This window comes from Octodon degus, unplaced genomic scaffold (assembly GCF_000260255.1).
Source record: "Octodon degus isolate 3935 unplaced genomic scaffold, OctDeg1.0 scaffold00011, whole genome shotgun sequence".
In the NCBI taxonomy this organism is placed as follows: Eukaryota; Metazoa; Chordata; class Mammalia; order Rodentia; family Octodontidae; genus Octodon; species Octodon degus.
In genome coordinates, this window is record NW_004524587.1 from 14,859,168 (window position 1) to 14,875,997 (window position 16,830).

The 16,830-nt window shown below is 51.1% G+C and overlaps 1 protein-coding gene across 1 annotated transcript in view; it reads left to right on the forward strand.

Moving 5' to 3' along the window:
- Atp6v0d1 (ATPase H+ transporting V0 subunit d1) overlaps positions 1–16,830 on the forward strand; it is a 47,326-nt gene that overhangs the window by 23,902 nt on the left and 6,594 nt on the right. The window contains exon 2 of the mRNA XM_004625870.3: positions 9,005–9,176. Within this exon, the coding sequence (XP_004625927.1) occupies positions 9,005–9,176 (172 nt within the window). The remainder of the gene's footprint in view (positions 1–9,004; positions 9,177–16,830) is intronic.

Here is a 16,830-nt window from a genome sequence, read left to right on the forward strand (position 1 = left end):
CCTCCTCTTCCTCCTTTTCTTCCTCCCCCTCCTCCTCTTCTTCTTCCCCCTCCCTCCCCCCCTCTGTCTGTCTGTCTGTCTGTCTGTCTGTCTGTCTTTGTTGTTTTGGTTTTGGAGATGGGTCTTGCTATATAATTCAGGCTGACCTCCCAGAGTGGCCTCAAGTTTGCAGAGATGCGTCTGCCTCAGTTTCCTGAGTTCTGGGATCACAGGTGTGTACCACCATGCCTGGCAACCCGCACATTCTATAATTTCAGTGGCAATCTGGGAAGGAAAGAATTTACTCAAGGTCAAATGCAGTGTAGCAGCAGAGGAGGTATGTCCCTGTCCCAAGGTGAATCAGGTCCCTGGATTCTTAGGTTAAACTCTGGCTGTGGAATGTATGGAAGCTACCTGTAAGCTCCATGTCTTTTGGGACCAGCCTGGGGAGCCTTAGAGTCTGGGTGGAGATGATGTGGTAAGGACTGCTGGATCTCTGTTCTGTCAAAAGAGACCACCTTGGAACTTGCCCTGGGTGCAGCAGTAACCAGTTCTGCCCCTCCCTTTGGCACACGAGGCTATTGCCTGCCTGGCACCCTTCTGTCGGATGGGTTGACTTCCTCATGAGATGTGAGAGATGCTTTCATTGTCCTGGCAGCAGGTACAAGGTGTTCCTGAGAGCATTCAGGTAATTATATAATTATATGTGGCTCCATTGCTACCTGCCATCTGTCCTGGAGCAGAGAATGGGGTGGTAAACCCAAGGCAGACATCCTGCTGTCTCCGGGACGTGGGGTGTTATCCTCCCTCTGGATCTAAATCCCTGTACCTATTGTTGGTAGGTGGTGCTAGTGGTGTCAGTTTGGTCACTTCCATGCTATGGGTCAGCCCCATCTCCCCTGCTGCCAATCCCTTTCTTCACTTAAAAGTCTCCAGTGTGAAACAAAATGCAGCTCTAGGAACCAAGGAAGGAGAACTTGCTGTCCTTTCCTTGCAGGAGCCCTGCCTCATGCTAACTAACTGAAACCTAGTAACTGGTGTGCAGCTATGCCAGCAGTAGACTCCAGGTTTTTCCTGAGCCTGCTGGTGGGGGTTTCCCATTAACGACATTACCCCCTGCCTGCTTCTGGGTCTCTTGAGCTATAACTCAGGGAAGCTCAGCATTTGGTGATTGGGACAGAATTGGTCTTAGTCTATGTCTGCCTGTGTCCCTGGGCCACCCAGAGCTCTGTATGATCTTGCTGGCAGATGAGGTGACATATTGGCTTGGGGATTAGTATCTTGGATCAGGAGTAGCTGAGTGTGACCTGTATATTTGCATGCCCATGCTGTACAAGATCCCTCACAGATTATGGCAGTGAGAAGGACATGCTAGGGCTTCGGAGAAAAGATTGGGATAGACCATGAGAAGAAGGAATGGGCCATTCTCTGGGACTGAGTAGCCCAGCTTGCAAAGCAGACCAGAGCAGAGAACACAGGCCACTGGGCTGAGAGTGTTAGTTGGGAAGCTTCGGCTAGAGTCCTGTCAGAAGAAATGGCATTTATTCTACCAGCTTTATACTTTATATTATCACCTCAGTTCATTGTCTGTGCATGTGCTCTGCAGTATGTGCAGCTTGAGGGGCTGAAACTATAGATACTGGGCAACCAACCAGGAGCCTGAGTTCAGAGACAGTCCACAGGCTGCTCAGTGCTAACCGGTAGGACAGGATTTGAATCCGTGTCCTCATGATACCAAAGAAAAGATTTTCTCTCCTTCGCTGCAGTCAGGTGCCTAAGAAGTGATATCTTGAAACCAGTGTTCTAGCTATGACATGGATCAGCTAATGGAGGATGCCTGCCTTGAGAAGGGGAAGGGGCTCTATAAGTCCCAGTTAGAGGTGGTAGGGCCAAGGTTCTGGATGGCGAAGGGAAGGTGGTGTGTGTGAGACAGGAGAAAGCCAACACTTGCTAGGAAGAGTTGGAACACAGGGCTAGTCAGTCACTTAGTGTTACATAAGGTTTTCAGGGAGTCTCTGATGGTTTTTGGCAAAGGACTGGCTTCTAAAGCCTGTACTCAGCCTGTTTCAGGTCCCAGGTAATTCCAGGGTTAGTGTTTTACATGCTGTCACAGAGAGTTCCAGACTTGGTACTCTGATTCTGCAGATGCAGTCAACCAGTGTGCACATCTGCTTTGGAGCCAATGTGAAGGGGCTTCCCCTGTCTCTCTGGCCCAGCGAGGACACCCAGGCATAGCAGGGTTGCACAGGCTCCATTGGACCATCAGGGTGGCCATCTCTCCACTTCTTTTTATTTCTGAGTTTTCCTGCCTTGAGCCCTGGAAGTCATAGCGTAAGTTTTTCAAAGTAGATCCCTCACCTGCCTGGGTCCCAGAGCACAGGCCCCGTAGCCCGGCCAGCCTTGCAGGAGTGGCATAGAGGGCACTGTAGACTCCAGGGAGCACATTCTCACATCTGGTTTCATTCATTGGGCTACAATTCCTGAAAACCCCTGAGCTCCCCAGGAGGGGATCATTGAGTAACCTCTGGAAAAGAAGAAGTGAAGTCTGGGAACACATTGTCCTCTTACACTCTACTGTGGCCAGCTGGCCAGCAGGATCCCTCCATGGGCCATGAGGCCATGGGTAAGGGTAGAATGGGGGCCTCCCTGCCTAGTATGCTGGGCCAGGAGCTGCCTCAGTGCTACTGGCCCTTGGGGAATATGAGACTGACCCCCTAGAGTGGGGTTATCATCCTCCTCCCTTCCTGTCTCTCTAGGTTCTTGAGGCGGAGCTGCAGCGGCCAAGGGGCATAGTGACCACGTGTTATCTTCCCCTGGGAGTCTTAGGGGGCTGAAAGATCCCTAGGATTGACAGGAACAGAGAAAGCTTTTGGGAAGTGGGTGAGGGCTGTCCAGTTGCCTCCTCTAGTGAGCTAGCTACCAAATCTCATGTCCCACTCAGAGCAGAGAGCACTGGTTAGATTGGGAGCCCTCATGCTTAACTGGAGTTAAGTGGTGCTAGCAGGGGTTAGGGCCCTGCTGCTGAAAAGCCCTGTCCTAGGAGACAGGATTAGGGATAGTGATGGGATAATGGGAGACAGGTGGCAGCTGTAAGGCCAGGTTGAAGCTGGTGCAGACCAAGCCCTGGAAGAAATAGACAAGGTAAGCAAGCATTGGGCTGCAACCTTCCTGGCTCGGCACCTTGAAAGAGCTCAGTTGGACCCTCCTGGAGTTGGGGCAGTGGCCTTTGCAGAAAATGGTAAGGAGGATAGGGGTGTCCTATGGAGGAGGGAAGGCAGGGGCTTTCACTTTTCAGCCTGGGGGTTGTGTCCTCCCAGCTCAGCTTTTCTGGCTGGGCCTGAGGAAACAGCCCAACTTCCTGAACTTCAAGGCCTTCTCTCTAGGGCAGCTTCTTTGGAGTATTTACTGGGAGATGATAGGAGGGTGATTGTGGCCAGAGAATAGCACTGGTAGGCCAGAGTCAAAGTCTGAGGCAGTACAAAGACTGAGGGCGTAGGGACACCCTCACTGGCTGTAAGAGAAGATAGAGCTTTAGCTCCAGGCTCATGGAGCCCCTGAGTAAAGGTGACAGGGACACATTAGAGTTGAAGGATTTCACTTTGAGGGAACATATGAAGAGTAGACCTGGGAGCTGAGGTGTGGGAAAGATGGAGTTGGAGGGGAAAAGTTTCCAGCACACTGAGGGTAAGAATTCAGGAGGCACAGGAGGTCTGGGAAGGTCCTGTAGACAGGATGGTAAGAGGCAAGCCCTAAGCTTTGACCAAAAGCTGGAAACACTAGAAAATGAGTTGGTGAGCTGCTTTTGAGGTGGGGCTTAGGTCAGACTGCAAAGAGAACTTCCCAACAGCAGAATTTTCTTGAACACAAGAAATCAGCCTCTTAGGAAGTCTTTTGTTGTGAGAGATCCCAAGCTAACCAGATACCTTGGTGCCAGGCCTCTGATGGGAGGATTTAGGGTAGACAACTGGGCTTGTAGGCAGACCAGAGTGGTTCTCTGGGGTCTGCTCCAACCAGAAACTGCTCATGCCTTGCTGAGGGCATATCTGGGTCTCTCAGGGGTCATCATGGATGCTCTTGAGCCCAGGACCCAGAGGATATCTAGCCTCTGTCTTTCCAGAGCCCCTGCCGTCCTCGGCTGCCCTCGGGGGCTGGGCCAGGGCTGGGTGGCCAGGTCTCCCACGAAGCTTTCAACAAGTTCCAGGCCTCTCCTCCTGTGTTTAGATCCCGCCCTTAGTCATATCCCTCCTCCGCATTGCTCAGAGCGAGTAGGAAGCTGGGGAGGAGAGGGCGTCCTAACCGGCCTTGTCCTTGCCCTGGCCAGGCCTGTCTGAAGGGTTTGGGACTGCCAACCACTGAGTCTGGGCGCCAGGTTTCTTCAGCAGGGTCAGAGCTGGTTTAGAAGCCTTGTGTGGTCCCCTCGTGGGCGAGCTGGGGGATCAGCCTGCCTGTCTCCCTCCAAGTCGCCTTCTTGGCTGGCAGACTGTCCCTTTTCCCTGGGTCATAGGGAGATGTGGGGCTTGGCCAGGGAAAGTGGTCTGGAACGGCCCTTTGACATCATCCCTGGGGGCTTTTAAAAATGAGTTTCCTGGTAAGGAAGACTCCTCTGGCCTTGGGCAGGATTCTCAGTAGAGTCTCCCGGGTTTGCTCTGATCTGACAAACGCCAGCAGAAACCACCCGGCTGCCTGCATTCCAGCAGTGCTTGGAGCCATGGCTTCCTCAGATGCAGCATCAGCAGAATGCAGCAGCCAAGGCATTGGAGTGTTTGCTCTAAAGCCAATGCTAAGCCCCAGGCGTGGAGAGCATGCAACAAACTCCCTGGTTGGCCATGCAAATTCACATGCACACATTCCTAGCTTCTCCAGGAATAGCTGGTACCACAAGTGACACCAGAGGAGCTTGTCTGAGTCATGACAGTCTAGGCCAGTGATGGCAATCCTGTTAGAGTTTTCAATGATGCAAATAGCCTGCTGCGGCATGTGTGCCATAGTTTCTCCACCATTGGTCTAGGCCTATGATTGACAGGTGGATGGTGAATATCCAGGTAGCCTGTAAGTCCGGCTCCTTTGTCCCTGGTGAATAGTTCTCCTAGGATTAATTATTGTTCAGGTAGCCATGTCCATATCTGAGAGGTCTGACTTAGGCTGAGGACAGTGGAAGAATATATCAAGAAGGTACAGAGTAGGGCAGGAGAGACCAGTGCTGGGGATGGATCAGATCTACCATGCCTGCACTTCACCCTGGCCCTTTTTACCCCAGTGTTGGGAATGTGGACAAGGCTCTAGTCCTGTCTGCTTTTTCATGGCTAAGTCTGTAAAATGGGCATGTCTGGGAGCTCCAGCACAAAAGTTGCTCCTGGTGTAAGACTGAGATCATTGCATGGTCTCTTTGCCTCCAGTTAGAGGGTCCTGGATATGGACTCCCACCTGACCAGTGCTGGATATTGGATGGAGAGTCACTGGGGTCTGGAGAGGGGAAAGGGTGCTTGGCAACAGAGAAGTTGCTAAGCTAGGGAGAGAAGCCATGTGGAGCAAAGGTGGAGGCTGGAGCAGAGGAAGTTTTATGCTGTGTTGCTGGAGAGCTGTCAATGGGAGGTGACAGCTTGCCCGGGGGAAGCCTCTCAGCAACACACGCCAGGCTGAGGTTAGGGTGTTCACAGATATCTGGGGATGCCTGCTGCTCTAGTGCTTTGGGAGGGAAGGATCAAGTGGCCAAGCTAGGTCTGGGACAGGACTTGCTGTCATAGGGAATAGTGCAACCACTAGCAGGAGGCCCCCACCCAGAAGAATGGGTTTTACTCTGGCTCCTCCATGTACATCTGGCCTGAGAAGGCTTGCAGCTGGCTGCAGTGGTTGTTGGATAAATGTACTGATTTGGTCTCAAACATTTCACCAGATAGCCCACCTAAGCCTTGGTTCCCAACTGCTGTCTTCTCTGAAGCCTCCCCTACTAGAGATTTTTGCATTTGCTGGCCTCTGATCAGAACCCTCTGCCCACATCAAAATACTTGTGCATAAAACAAAATCTAGTCAAGCATTAAATTTTCTCTTAAGTCTATTTCTAGAGGTAGAAATATAGTAATGTATTGCTATGGCAATAACCATTAATTACAGCTAAGAATTTTCCTTTAAATTCCAGTAGAAGTAGATAGGTGTAGTGCCACATGCCTGTAATTCTAGCAGTCAGGAGGCAGGAGGCAGGAGGTTCACCTTGACAAGTTCAAGACCAGTCTGAACTACATAGCAAGCCTCTGTTTCAAAAAAAACAAGAAAAACAAAACAAAAAGCAAGGGCTGCGTGGGGATATAGCTTAGCAGCACAAGTGCCTGCCTGGCAAGCACAAGGTCCTGAGTTCTGTTTCTGGTACCAAACAAACAAACCCACAAAACACCCCCTAACAAGAAAAGTGTCTCCAGAATACAGTCAGGAAGAGAGCACATGGAGGGAGTCACAAGAATGGACACTTTTCACCTGCATGTCTTAGCCCCTGTAGCTCCCAGGTCTGCAGGAGAAACGTACTGCTCTCACTCTCACTCTGCCATGCACATCTACTTTTCTCCCATGGCAACCCAAAAAGGGATAGAAGAGAGTGAGAGGCAGGGCAGGGAGAAGCCACTAGTTCAAATCTAAGCTGGGTATGATAGAATATACCTATAATTCTGGACCTTAGGAGACTAAGGCGGGAAAGCTGCCAAAAGTTTGAAGATAGCCTGGGCTACCTAATGAGTTCAGGACTAGTCTTTGTCTTCCCAAAACAAAAACAAAACAAAAAGTACTACCAATTAAATAACCAAATGTAACAATCCAGGTATTGCTGAGTGAAGCACTTTTCTGTCACTAGGGCCACTCCAGAAATAGCTGGTGTTGGCCAGACTGGTGAGGATAGGGAAGAAGAGAACCCAGAACAGGGCCTTGTTCCAGAGGCCCCAGGGTAAAGATGTTCCTATTTTCCAGGCAAAAAGGCAATAGTATAGGAGGGGTAGATTTGAATTAGTGGCTTCTCCCTGCCCTGCCTCTCACTCTCTTCTATCCCTTTTTGGGTTGCCATGGGAGAAAAGTAGATGTGCATGGCAGAGTGAGAGTGAGAGCAGTACGTTTCTCCTGCAGACCTGGGAGCTACAGGGGCTAAGACATGCAGGTGAGAAGTGTCCATTCTTGTGACTCCCTCCATGTGCTCTCTTCCTGACTGTATTCTGGAGACACTTGTTAGGGTATAGCGGGAGGGGTGTCACAGAGGTCTCCTAAGCCTGTAGTGGGGTTGCAAGCTCCACCAGTACTTCTCTTTAAGCTGTTTAGGATTAAATTGGCCCTCTGGGCCACAAGAGGGAGACAGGGCTTGGTCAGGAGGCCATGTGGAAGTGGCCACGAGTACAACCCTCCTAATATTCCTCAGCAACCTTCTCAACACTGTTTTTGGTACTGCTGTCACCACTCTATTGTCCCCCTTATCAAAACCCAGAAGTAACTCTCCTGCCATCTTCACCTTCTTTCTCCTCTTATTCACTCTGCAGTGATTTACTGGGCATGAACACACACCAGAGCGTACCTGTTCCAGTTTCTGAATACCACAGTGACCCAAAAGTCCTTGTCCTTGTGGAGCTTGTGTGTCTTGCATTACATAGTGTAGTTCTACAAAGAAAAAGGACATGGGTGAAAAAGGGACAGATTGATAGGGCTGAAGAGAGGCCTTGAAAGAGGAGATGTTTAAAGAGAGACGGGAAGGAATAAAGGGAGTCAGCCACCCTTTTTAGGCTAGGGGGCAGGGAAGGTCCCTGAGGAGATAATGTAACTGGGAAGGATGGGAAAGGCAAGGAAGTAATGGTGAGGTGATCCCATAGGGGCCCTGTCCTGTTAGGAACTCTCACTGCAAGTGAAATAGCAGTATGAAATGGCACATATGGGATGCTGAGAGGAGGATCAAAAGTTTGAAGCCAGTCTGGGAATCTTAGTGAGATCCTATTTCAATTTAAAATTTTCTTAAAAAAAAAAAAATAGGGCTGGTACCAACTAAGTGCCTGCCTAGGCAAGCACAGGAACTAGGGTTCGATTCCTGGTGGAGCCCAAGTGTGGTGGTGCACACCTGTAATCCCAGCGCTGGGCAGGCTGAAAACAGAAGGATTACTGTAAGTTGGAGCTGTGTAGTGAGACCCTGTACCAAAAAACCCAAACAAAATAATAATAATAATAATAATAATAATAATAATAATAATAATAATAATGTTGGTAAAATAGTAGTAGAATAATCCATGTGTGAGACTCTGAAATCAACCCCTGATACTGAAATAAAGAAACGAAATGATTACTTTGGTTGCTGTGTGGAGAATACACTAGGAGGCAGGGATAAGGATAGAAGTCAGGAAACCAGTTAGAATACTCCTCCCTGACCTGCTTTACAGCCCTTTTGCTGTGTCTCTCCTTCCATTCCCTCATCCCTGTCCCTAAAGGCTTAGAAAAGCCCTTAAGATTGGCCTTTCTGCTTCCAGCCCTGGCCTAGCAAAGTCCCATCTTTCCTCCCAGGTCACTCACACACTCTCAGGTCCCTTTTCACTCATACTGCTCTCCTCGTGCTCCTGTATACTTTCTCCTGCCTGCCCCATGCTGTGGCCTCTGTTCAGGCCTGGTTTGGTCTCCAAATCCCTGCATCCCCATAGTTTTGGTCAGCTTTCTTTTGTATGTCTGTGTGGCTTGCCTCTGCATCCCTGAGGCAATAGAGGGCAGGGCCCTTGATGTATTCTGCTCTAGATTAAGACCTCGATGTGAATAGTACCTTGATTACGGGTTTCCCAACCTTTACATCTTGTGGTGCACTTGTTATACTTGTGCTTGTACTCTGGGGCCAGTGTGCTAACTTGTGGCTGGGGAATTTCCAGGGTCTTATTCTGGATGCCAACAGGGAGATAGAAATCAGGGTAGTATCAGGACACAGCTATAAGTGAAAGGTTGGTTCCAGAGTTGGGTAGGGATGGGACTTAGGGTACTGGGGGAGGTTGTGCAAGATGAGCCCTAAACCTCTACCCTTGTATTTCAGACTTGAAGTTGCACCTGCAGAGCACAGACTATGGCAACTTCCTGGCCAATGAGGCCTCACCTCTGACAGTGTCAGTCATCGATGACAGGCTCAAGGAGAAGATGGTGGTGGAGTTCCGCCACATGAGGAACCATGCGTATGAGCCACTTGCCAGCTTCCTGGACTTTATTACGTGAGTAAGCCCTGCAGTGCTGGGCAAAGTATACATACAGGAGCTGGCCCCAGTGTGGCTTAGGCCAGCTGACTTATTGGCTCTGTCAGCCAGCTGTCATCAAACACTGCCTTCAGAGTTCTTGTAGGCTTTGTAAATGGACATGCCATTCAACAACTCTGGACCTCCAGGTCACAGCCTGTAAAGTAGAGTCACCAGCCCCTTTCCCCCAGTGTTAGAGAGATTGGACTAGAAAAAACAAGTCACTTACCCTGCAGTATCCACACTGAACACTCACCAGGCCTAATCTCCCATGCTGGTGTCAAGGTTCAGAGTGTGGACAGAGCTCTGGAGAGACTGGTTGTTAGGATGGGGTGTGCAGGCCTGCTGGCCCTGTCTGGGATGAGGTCCATTCTCCATCTGTTCTGACCACATCTGTAGTCTCAGAGAGATTGGGTGAGTGTATGGATTGGCAAGGGTTGGACACCTTGCTCTTTCCCGGTTCTGGCCCAATCTTCCAGAAGCTCAGGTGGGCAGGCACCCTGTGCATATAACTTGTATCTTGACCGGTTTCTCTATCATGAACCTTTAGGGGCTGAGGGTGGGGCCACTCTGCCTGCACTGAGTTTCTGGAGAAGCTGAGACAAAGAGAGGACTCCGGGACCTGCAAGTTGGGGGAGGGACTTGGACCAGGCATTCTCTGTGCACCCAGTGTGTCTGTTGGCACAGGGAGGTGGAGAGGCTCCCTCTGCAGGGGCAGCTCAGGAGCCATGAACCAGAACCTACTGATAAAGAAATAGCCCGAGGCCAGGTGGCTACTCCATGCAGGTGGTGAGCAGAGTGGAGGCATAATCGGTGGTCTCTACAGGTGTGCTCTGCATTGGTGGTGCATTACTGACATTGTGGGGAAGCATTTCCCTGCACCCTTCTGGGTGTTATCTAGCTGAGCAGGTGTACCATTTACTTGTTCCAGCATAAATAGGGTTAGATGCCTGTCTCCCAGCCTGATTTCTACCTCCAGCAAGTAGCCACTACTGGCACAAGATCTACTTGCTCAAATGAGGGCTTTAGCCAGAGTTCCATCCTCAGGTAAGCGCCACAGGCTAGGGCACCAAAAGGGCTCAGGAAAACTGTTCAAGTTGAGAAGCAGGCTCTCTTCTGGCCATAGGCCTCTTGCCAGAAGCTTTTTTGCTGTGTTTGCTGGGCCATATTCAGACTTCTTGGTCCTGGTGCCACATTGGCATATACCTACTGGGGCAAGAGGCCAAAGATATGGAGTACATCCATCTGTGCTGCTGCATTTGGAGATGGGGGTCATACTGCTGTATAACCCAACTGTTCGCCTAGGCTTGTGTGTCCTGTGCTCCAAGGACATACCAGGAAGTGCTCTATTTATTGCTAGCACTCAGTCTTACCTTCAGTTTATTTGCACGAGGCTCTTTCAGCTTCCTGGTGAATGTTCTGGTCTTGCCAGTTAGGCAGGCCAAGGGAAGGCTAATCCCATGCCAGTAGTCAGAGAGTAGAAGACATCCTTCTTGCTGCCCACTTGCCTACCTGTCTGTGCATCTACTCCTGGCCTGTCTTGGTATCAGCCTGCCAGGCCCCGAAATTAGAGAGGGCTCTGAGTAGGACTGAGACAGAGCAGCTGCCAACTCTTTGCTGGAGGTTGGCCGCAAGCACCAAGTGTATTTAAAGCAGCCAAGCACTGTCCTGTAGCAGGCAATCTGAATCCATCACTTTCCCCGCCCCTTCCATTCACGGGTGAATGTGGCTTACAGCCTTCTTGTCCATTTACTCCTGTCCTCATTTGGGGAGAACTCAGGGCCCACGTGTCAGCCTGTCTGAGCCTGTGGCTGCTTGTTCTCTGACCCCATCGTCTCCAGTGATCCGTTTCTTTGCTCCTCTGCTCTCCAGTTTAGCCATCTCCGCTGGCTGACGGCTGCCCAAAGCCATCTCACCACCTGGAACTGCTCCACCCCTGAAATTGCTGAGTCAGGCACCCCTCTCTACCAACAGCCTTAAGATCTCCAACCCACTCTTTGGTCTCTAGGGGGACATGGGTTCCGGACTCAGCAGGACACTGGCCTTACTCCCCTGCTGCCCTTGTCTTCGTTTCCCGCCCTCTGCAGCTGAGGTTCCCTGGTTCATCATTCTAGCTCTTTTCTGCCAACATCCGCAGCTCTCTTGGCCGCCTAACTTATGGTCCCACCCAGCTGGCAGCCCCCCAGCCCTGGAGGAGTCCCAGCAGCCTCCATCCTGGAGCTGCCCTACCCCCACCTCCACTGCTGGGAGCAAAGCCGGGGAAGCTGACTATAGGGTAGGGGGCTATCCCTGCTGCCACCATGCATATGTACCCAGTCAGCCTCAGCTTGTCTTTGACCAGTGGCGTCTTGCTGTCCCAACTCAGCATCCTGAAGTCCCCCCACCAATGATGAAAAGACCATCTCCCATCTTGAACATAGCTTCTCCTGCTCCAGCCTCCTCTCTGGGCAGATGGCCCGCTTCCTCCTCCACAAGGACAATAGAAGCTAATACACCTCTCAGCACTGCTTCTGTACTCTGTCCCTGAACATTATTCCAATGGAAGAAGTGCCCTTCTTACTCTGAGGTCATTTCACCAGTGTTTTGAGGCCCTTTACCTTCCCTACTTCCTGGACCCCGGATGGCCACTCCTCTGAACTCCTGTCTGAATAGCCATTTTCTCTTTTGCATCCCTCTGTTTAGTTCCTAACACCATTATGGACCATCTTGTGGATCTTAAACTTTCACATTCCCTATCTATTCTGCCACCTCCACATCATCCTTGAAGCCTCTAGTCAACTTCCAGAAGTCCGTTGCTCTACAAGAAGGCCCTGGCTTGGGTCTCACCTGACTTCATATCACCAAGGTCTGCAGGTGTGGCTACTGAGTAGTGTCTGGCCCCCCATCATCCTCCCCGCATGTTGTCTCTCTGATTTAAGTCCTCCCTCCATGGCTGTTCTTCTTATTCCACTCTGCCTCATCAGGTCATCCTAAATAAGAGAAGTATTGCAGCTAGGAACAAAAGCCTTCCTTTGCAATCTGTGCCAAAGGGCTACCCAAGACGGGATTCATGGCTGGTTTTCCTGAAGAGGCAGCTATTGGCTGAAGGAAAAAGTATTTTATGGAAAAAATTAGGAAAGAGGCATCCAAGTCAAGGAACCATACATGTCCTGAGAAGTGAGCATGGAGCTAGTGACACTGCACTCCTACAGCAAGCTGCCCTAGAAATACCCAGGGGACATACCCAAACAGGAGAGTGAAGGCCTCCAGGAAGTAGAAGCATCCATTCAAGACCTGTCCTGAGCTATGGCTGTCCACAGACAAAACTGGCTCAGCTGGAGATAGAGGTTGACTGGAGAGCTCACTTAGCTCCATCCCTCAGAGAGGCTTTGCCTTTGCAGCTGCCCTAGTATGGCTAGAACAGGCTTCTACAGGAGATACCAAGTTCCCTGTTCCTGAGGGTGTGCAAACAGAAGTTGGTCAAGGCCTCCTCTGCCCTTTTGCATGAGACAGTATCCAGTGCTTATGTAGACTGCAGCTAGCCTGCATCCAACACACAAAGCCAGTACCTGCCCTGGGCCAGACTCAGTGCCAGGCAGGAAATGCATGGATATAAGGTAATGGTGTAGACAGAGCCTGGAGAGGCCTGGGCAGCCTCAGCAAATGGGACTGGGGTCACAGGTGGCTTCTCAGCATTGGGAGGACTCCAGGATCAGATGGGGATGGAGAGGTCATTTGAGAGAGTGGGTGGTTATAGTGGAGGCAGCTGTCTGGTGTGGGGCAGAGTCTAAGTGAACTAGGTCCTCCTGAAGTAGACTGCCCATGTGGAGTCTTGAGATGAGCCAGCTCAGTTTCATGGTACTAACATGTTAAAATGTCATACCACGGGCTCATGCCAGGCCCAGCCATTAACTTTCTATGTGACTTGGGATAGAGCCTCTATTTAGGGTTTTTGGCCTTAGAAGAGACCTTGATCTGGATCATTTCATGATGTTTTACTCTAGGAGAGTTGACAGTAGTAGAAGCTAGGAGAGTTGTTTGTGGGAGAAGTAAGCCTGGTCTCTGGGGACTCCCAGGTAGGCCCTAAAGGTGCTTGTCTTTGTATGAGTGAGCCCCTACAGTACCTATTGACAGTCTGGGCATGGGAAATATGCATCAACTGAGGGAGCTGAGGTCCCATATTTCTCCACTGTCAAGAATTTCACTGCTATCAGTTGGAGTGGGCAGCTAGAGGAAGGATTTGTTCCAAGACAGTGGCTTTAAGTACCTAATAGGCCTGTGGTTACATCTGCCATTCTTCCCAGGACATGTCACTCCCAACTTGGGCATTGGTGGATCACAGAAAAACATCAGATTTCTGAGAGCTTCCCTTCCTGACCTCCAGCATTCACTAGCTACTTCAAACTTGGGTTTTGGGTGGATCACAGGGCTCTGCAGACTGGAGCCCTAGGCCTTCAGTAGTTTTGAGTCCTGGGCTAGACCTGACTCTTGCCTGAAGGAGAGCCAGTAGTGACACTGGTCTAGACTTCAGGAGGAGTACCCAGGGAGAGTACCCAGGATTTCAAGGTTAAGTCTCAAATTGGGAGAAGACCCAGTGAGTTTCTGAAGAGGAGCAACATTGTAACAAGAAGGTCAGAGCCTCACTCACTAGTGCTATCATGTGGTATTCATGATATTCTGATTACAGCGAGGAACAAGACTTAAGAGGTAGCGTGCTAATGCTGTGGTGGATATTTCTGTTCACTTTCTACCCTGGACAGGGCTCTTTAGGAACCTCATGTAATTGAGTAGAGATGCCAGCAGCTCATGCATAGATGGTACAGCCCCTAGTGGGGACTGTGAGTAGACAGTTGGTGGGGTTACACCAGTTACTACAGCCAATGCCAGATCTGCCCCAGGGCTGAGAAATCTTGCCACACCAGTAGGTGGCGTCAAAGGGCACAATGGAGAGGAAGGGTTCATAAGGGACTCTGAAGGCTTCTTAGAGAAAGTAGCTTCTTAAACTCCATCCTGAGCCTTTGGGGACCCACACCATTTGGGAGGCACTGGGTAAGGGAGAGCCAATGGGCAGAGGAATACAGATTCCCCCACCCCCACCCCACAGGGGCCTCTTTGGCGTGGTGGGCTGTCAGCCATCCACTCCCCAGCTGTCTTCCCCAGGAGGGAGACGCTGACCAGCTGGAACCTCATTCTCTCCTATTGAGGCCAAATGAGGGGAAGAATGGTGAAGTGGCTCTCTGGGGGCAGGGAGGCAGCTGCTAAAGTCAGGCAAGGAGGAGGAGGGTTTCCCTGTCTACTGAAAGCCTCGGTGTTGTAGGAAGGTATATGGCTGGGCCACATCATACAGACTTGTCCTGCCTTCCATCTCCCAGAAGAGAAGATTCTGACCTTCACCAAGCAGGGGCCTTTGCTGCAGAAACTGCAGTTGGCCCGGAGGGAGGGAAGTTCTGGCCTGGCACAGGATCATCCAAGTCAGGCCTGGCTTGGATAGAAGGGGGCCTTAGAAGGGGGTGCGTGGCATGATTGTGAGTGGCCCTTTACTTGGCCTAATATTTCCTTCTATACTCTACTAAGGCTTATAGCAAGTAATGCTTAGGGGAACCAAAAAGGGGAGGGTGTTCTACCCGCCTCCACATGTGCTGTTGGAGCTGAAAAGTGAATCATAGCTGGCCTGTTCCACATCACAAGAGGGACAGCAGTGAAGCCAGACAACAGCATCTTCCCAGAGGGCTCTTCCCTTGAGGCTGGCCAGGACTCTCAGGAGTGCCATAACACTTCCTTTGAGCCCTGACCCCAGCCTTGGCCTCTACCAAAACAGTTACTCTGAGTTGTAAAAACAAGGAAGGGGGAGATTTAGACAGAGGAGACCAGGTTGTAGAGATCCTGTGAGAAAACAAGGCTAATGGGGAATACAGAGCCAGGGCATGGAGCCTTGGACATGGGAAGAGATATGTGGACAGTAGTCATGGGAACAAAGCTCCTCTGCCTTCTGTTTTGACAGGACCTGGTTCTGGCCCCCTCTGGGCCTTTCTGCCTTCACAGTGAGGCTAGTTGTTATGGGATCACTCAGATAATGTGGGTGCAAGGGATGTGCCATTGTCTTTTTCTCTGTCTGAAGGATGTGAGAACATAAAAGAATTTCCTTAGGCTCAGGTGCAGGTCTTTGTGGCTGTCCAGGGGGTGTCATGGCTATAGTGGGACTAGATGGACGCAGGTAGTGTGTTGAAGGGGCGTGGGTGTACCCTGGGGTACATGAGATGGAGGAGGTGTCAAGGGCAGGAGGCTGTGTTGGCCATAGAAGGTGCAGACAGGACCTGGACACCAAGGCACAAAGCTCTGGTGGGCTCTCTGCAGTCTTTCTATCCTTGCAGCTCCAAGGAATAGGGGAAATGAGGCTGGCTATATGGGCCTCTTGGCTTGCAGCTGCAAATGGGCTCTGCCTGAGGGCCTGAGTCTGCGGCAGAGGATGTCTCTTCTCAGTGCACATCCCGTAGCTGACCCAGCCAGACGGAATGGAAAGAGGGCAGCTGTCTGGCCCTGGGCCCAGGAGAGCAGAGGTCATAGCAGGGCGCCAGGCTGGGTGGGAGCTGAGGGAATGAGCAGAAAGCAGGGTGAGTAGGGTTCAGGCCAGGACAGGAGCTGAAGCCTCCTCCTGCTGCCTTCCTGGAAGCCCCAGTGGGGGTACCCCAAATAGCCAGACCTGGGCTACCACCTCCTTCCCTCCCCTTGTTCCCTTGGTACTAGAGACTGCCTTCGATGAGGGCTTTCCCTCCCACTTTCTCTCAGCACTGGGTGCTCATGATTGTTTCACAGGGTAAGAGTCTAGCTCTCTCCCACCCCACCCAGAAACCTGGATGAGACCTGTGCTCAGGGCCCAACTCAGAGCAGCAGCCTCCACTTACCTCTCACCCTTCCACGACCCCAGCCTACTAGCCTTTGAGGACATTCCCCTGAGGCCTCATGCAGCTGTCTTGTGCCCTTAGTTCATCCCTGGTTACAGGCTGAAAGATAATTGTGGCTATGGTAGCCTATATTTGGGGCCTCTCTTTTGATTTCATCTGCTTCATCCCAGCCCATAAGTAACTGCACAGAACCCTCTGCCCCAGCCCCTTTGGGCCCATGCCTTTTGGTTAGAGTCAGACTTTTGCCCTGAAAAAGTCTGAACCCGGCAGCTCCACTCTCCCACACTCCGTGGCTCTCTTTGCTGCCCATTAACTCTCCAGAGCTGACCTCTTGGAGGACACAGTCTAGGGGAGCCCAACCTGTTGAATCTCTGAGGTTCATCCAGGACCCCCTGGTCTCAGCCTGTAGAGAAGAGAATGCTTTTCTCTTTTTGGAGTTGTGAAGGTCTGCCTGACCCAGGCCTTCATTGTAACCTCATGTCTCCACCAGCTCCTCCTTGGTATTTCTTGGAGAAGCTACTCCCCACTCTTTTCCCCCATCCTTTCCTCTTTCCTCCAAGGAGGCAGAGTCTACCTAACTCCCTGCTTACATGGTGCTAATAGATCTTTGCTTGAGATGAAGACCCTAGCCTGGACGAAGCCCAGCCCCCAGGTGCCCCCCTGCTAACAACAGTGCCCCGCCAGGGCTGTGCCTTTTCTCTCCCTCTGCTACTCCTGACCATGTTCAATTCCTCAAATGTGGCTTCACTGAG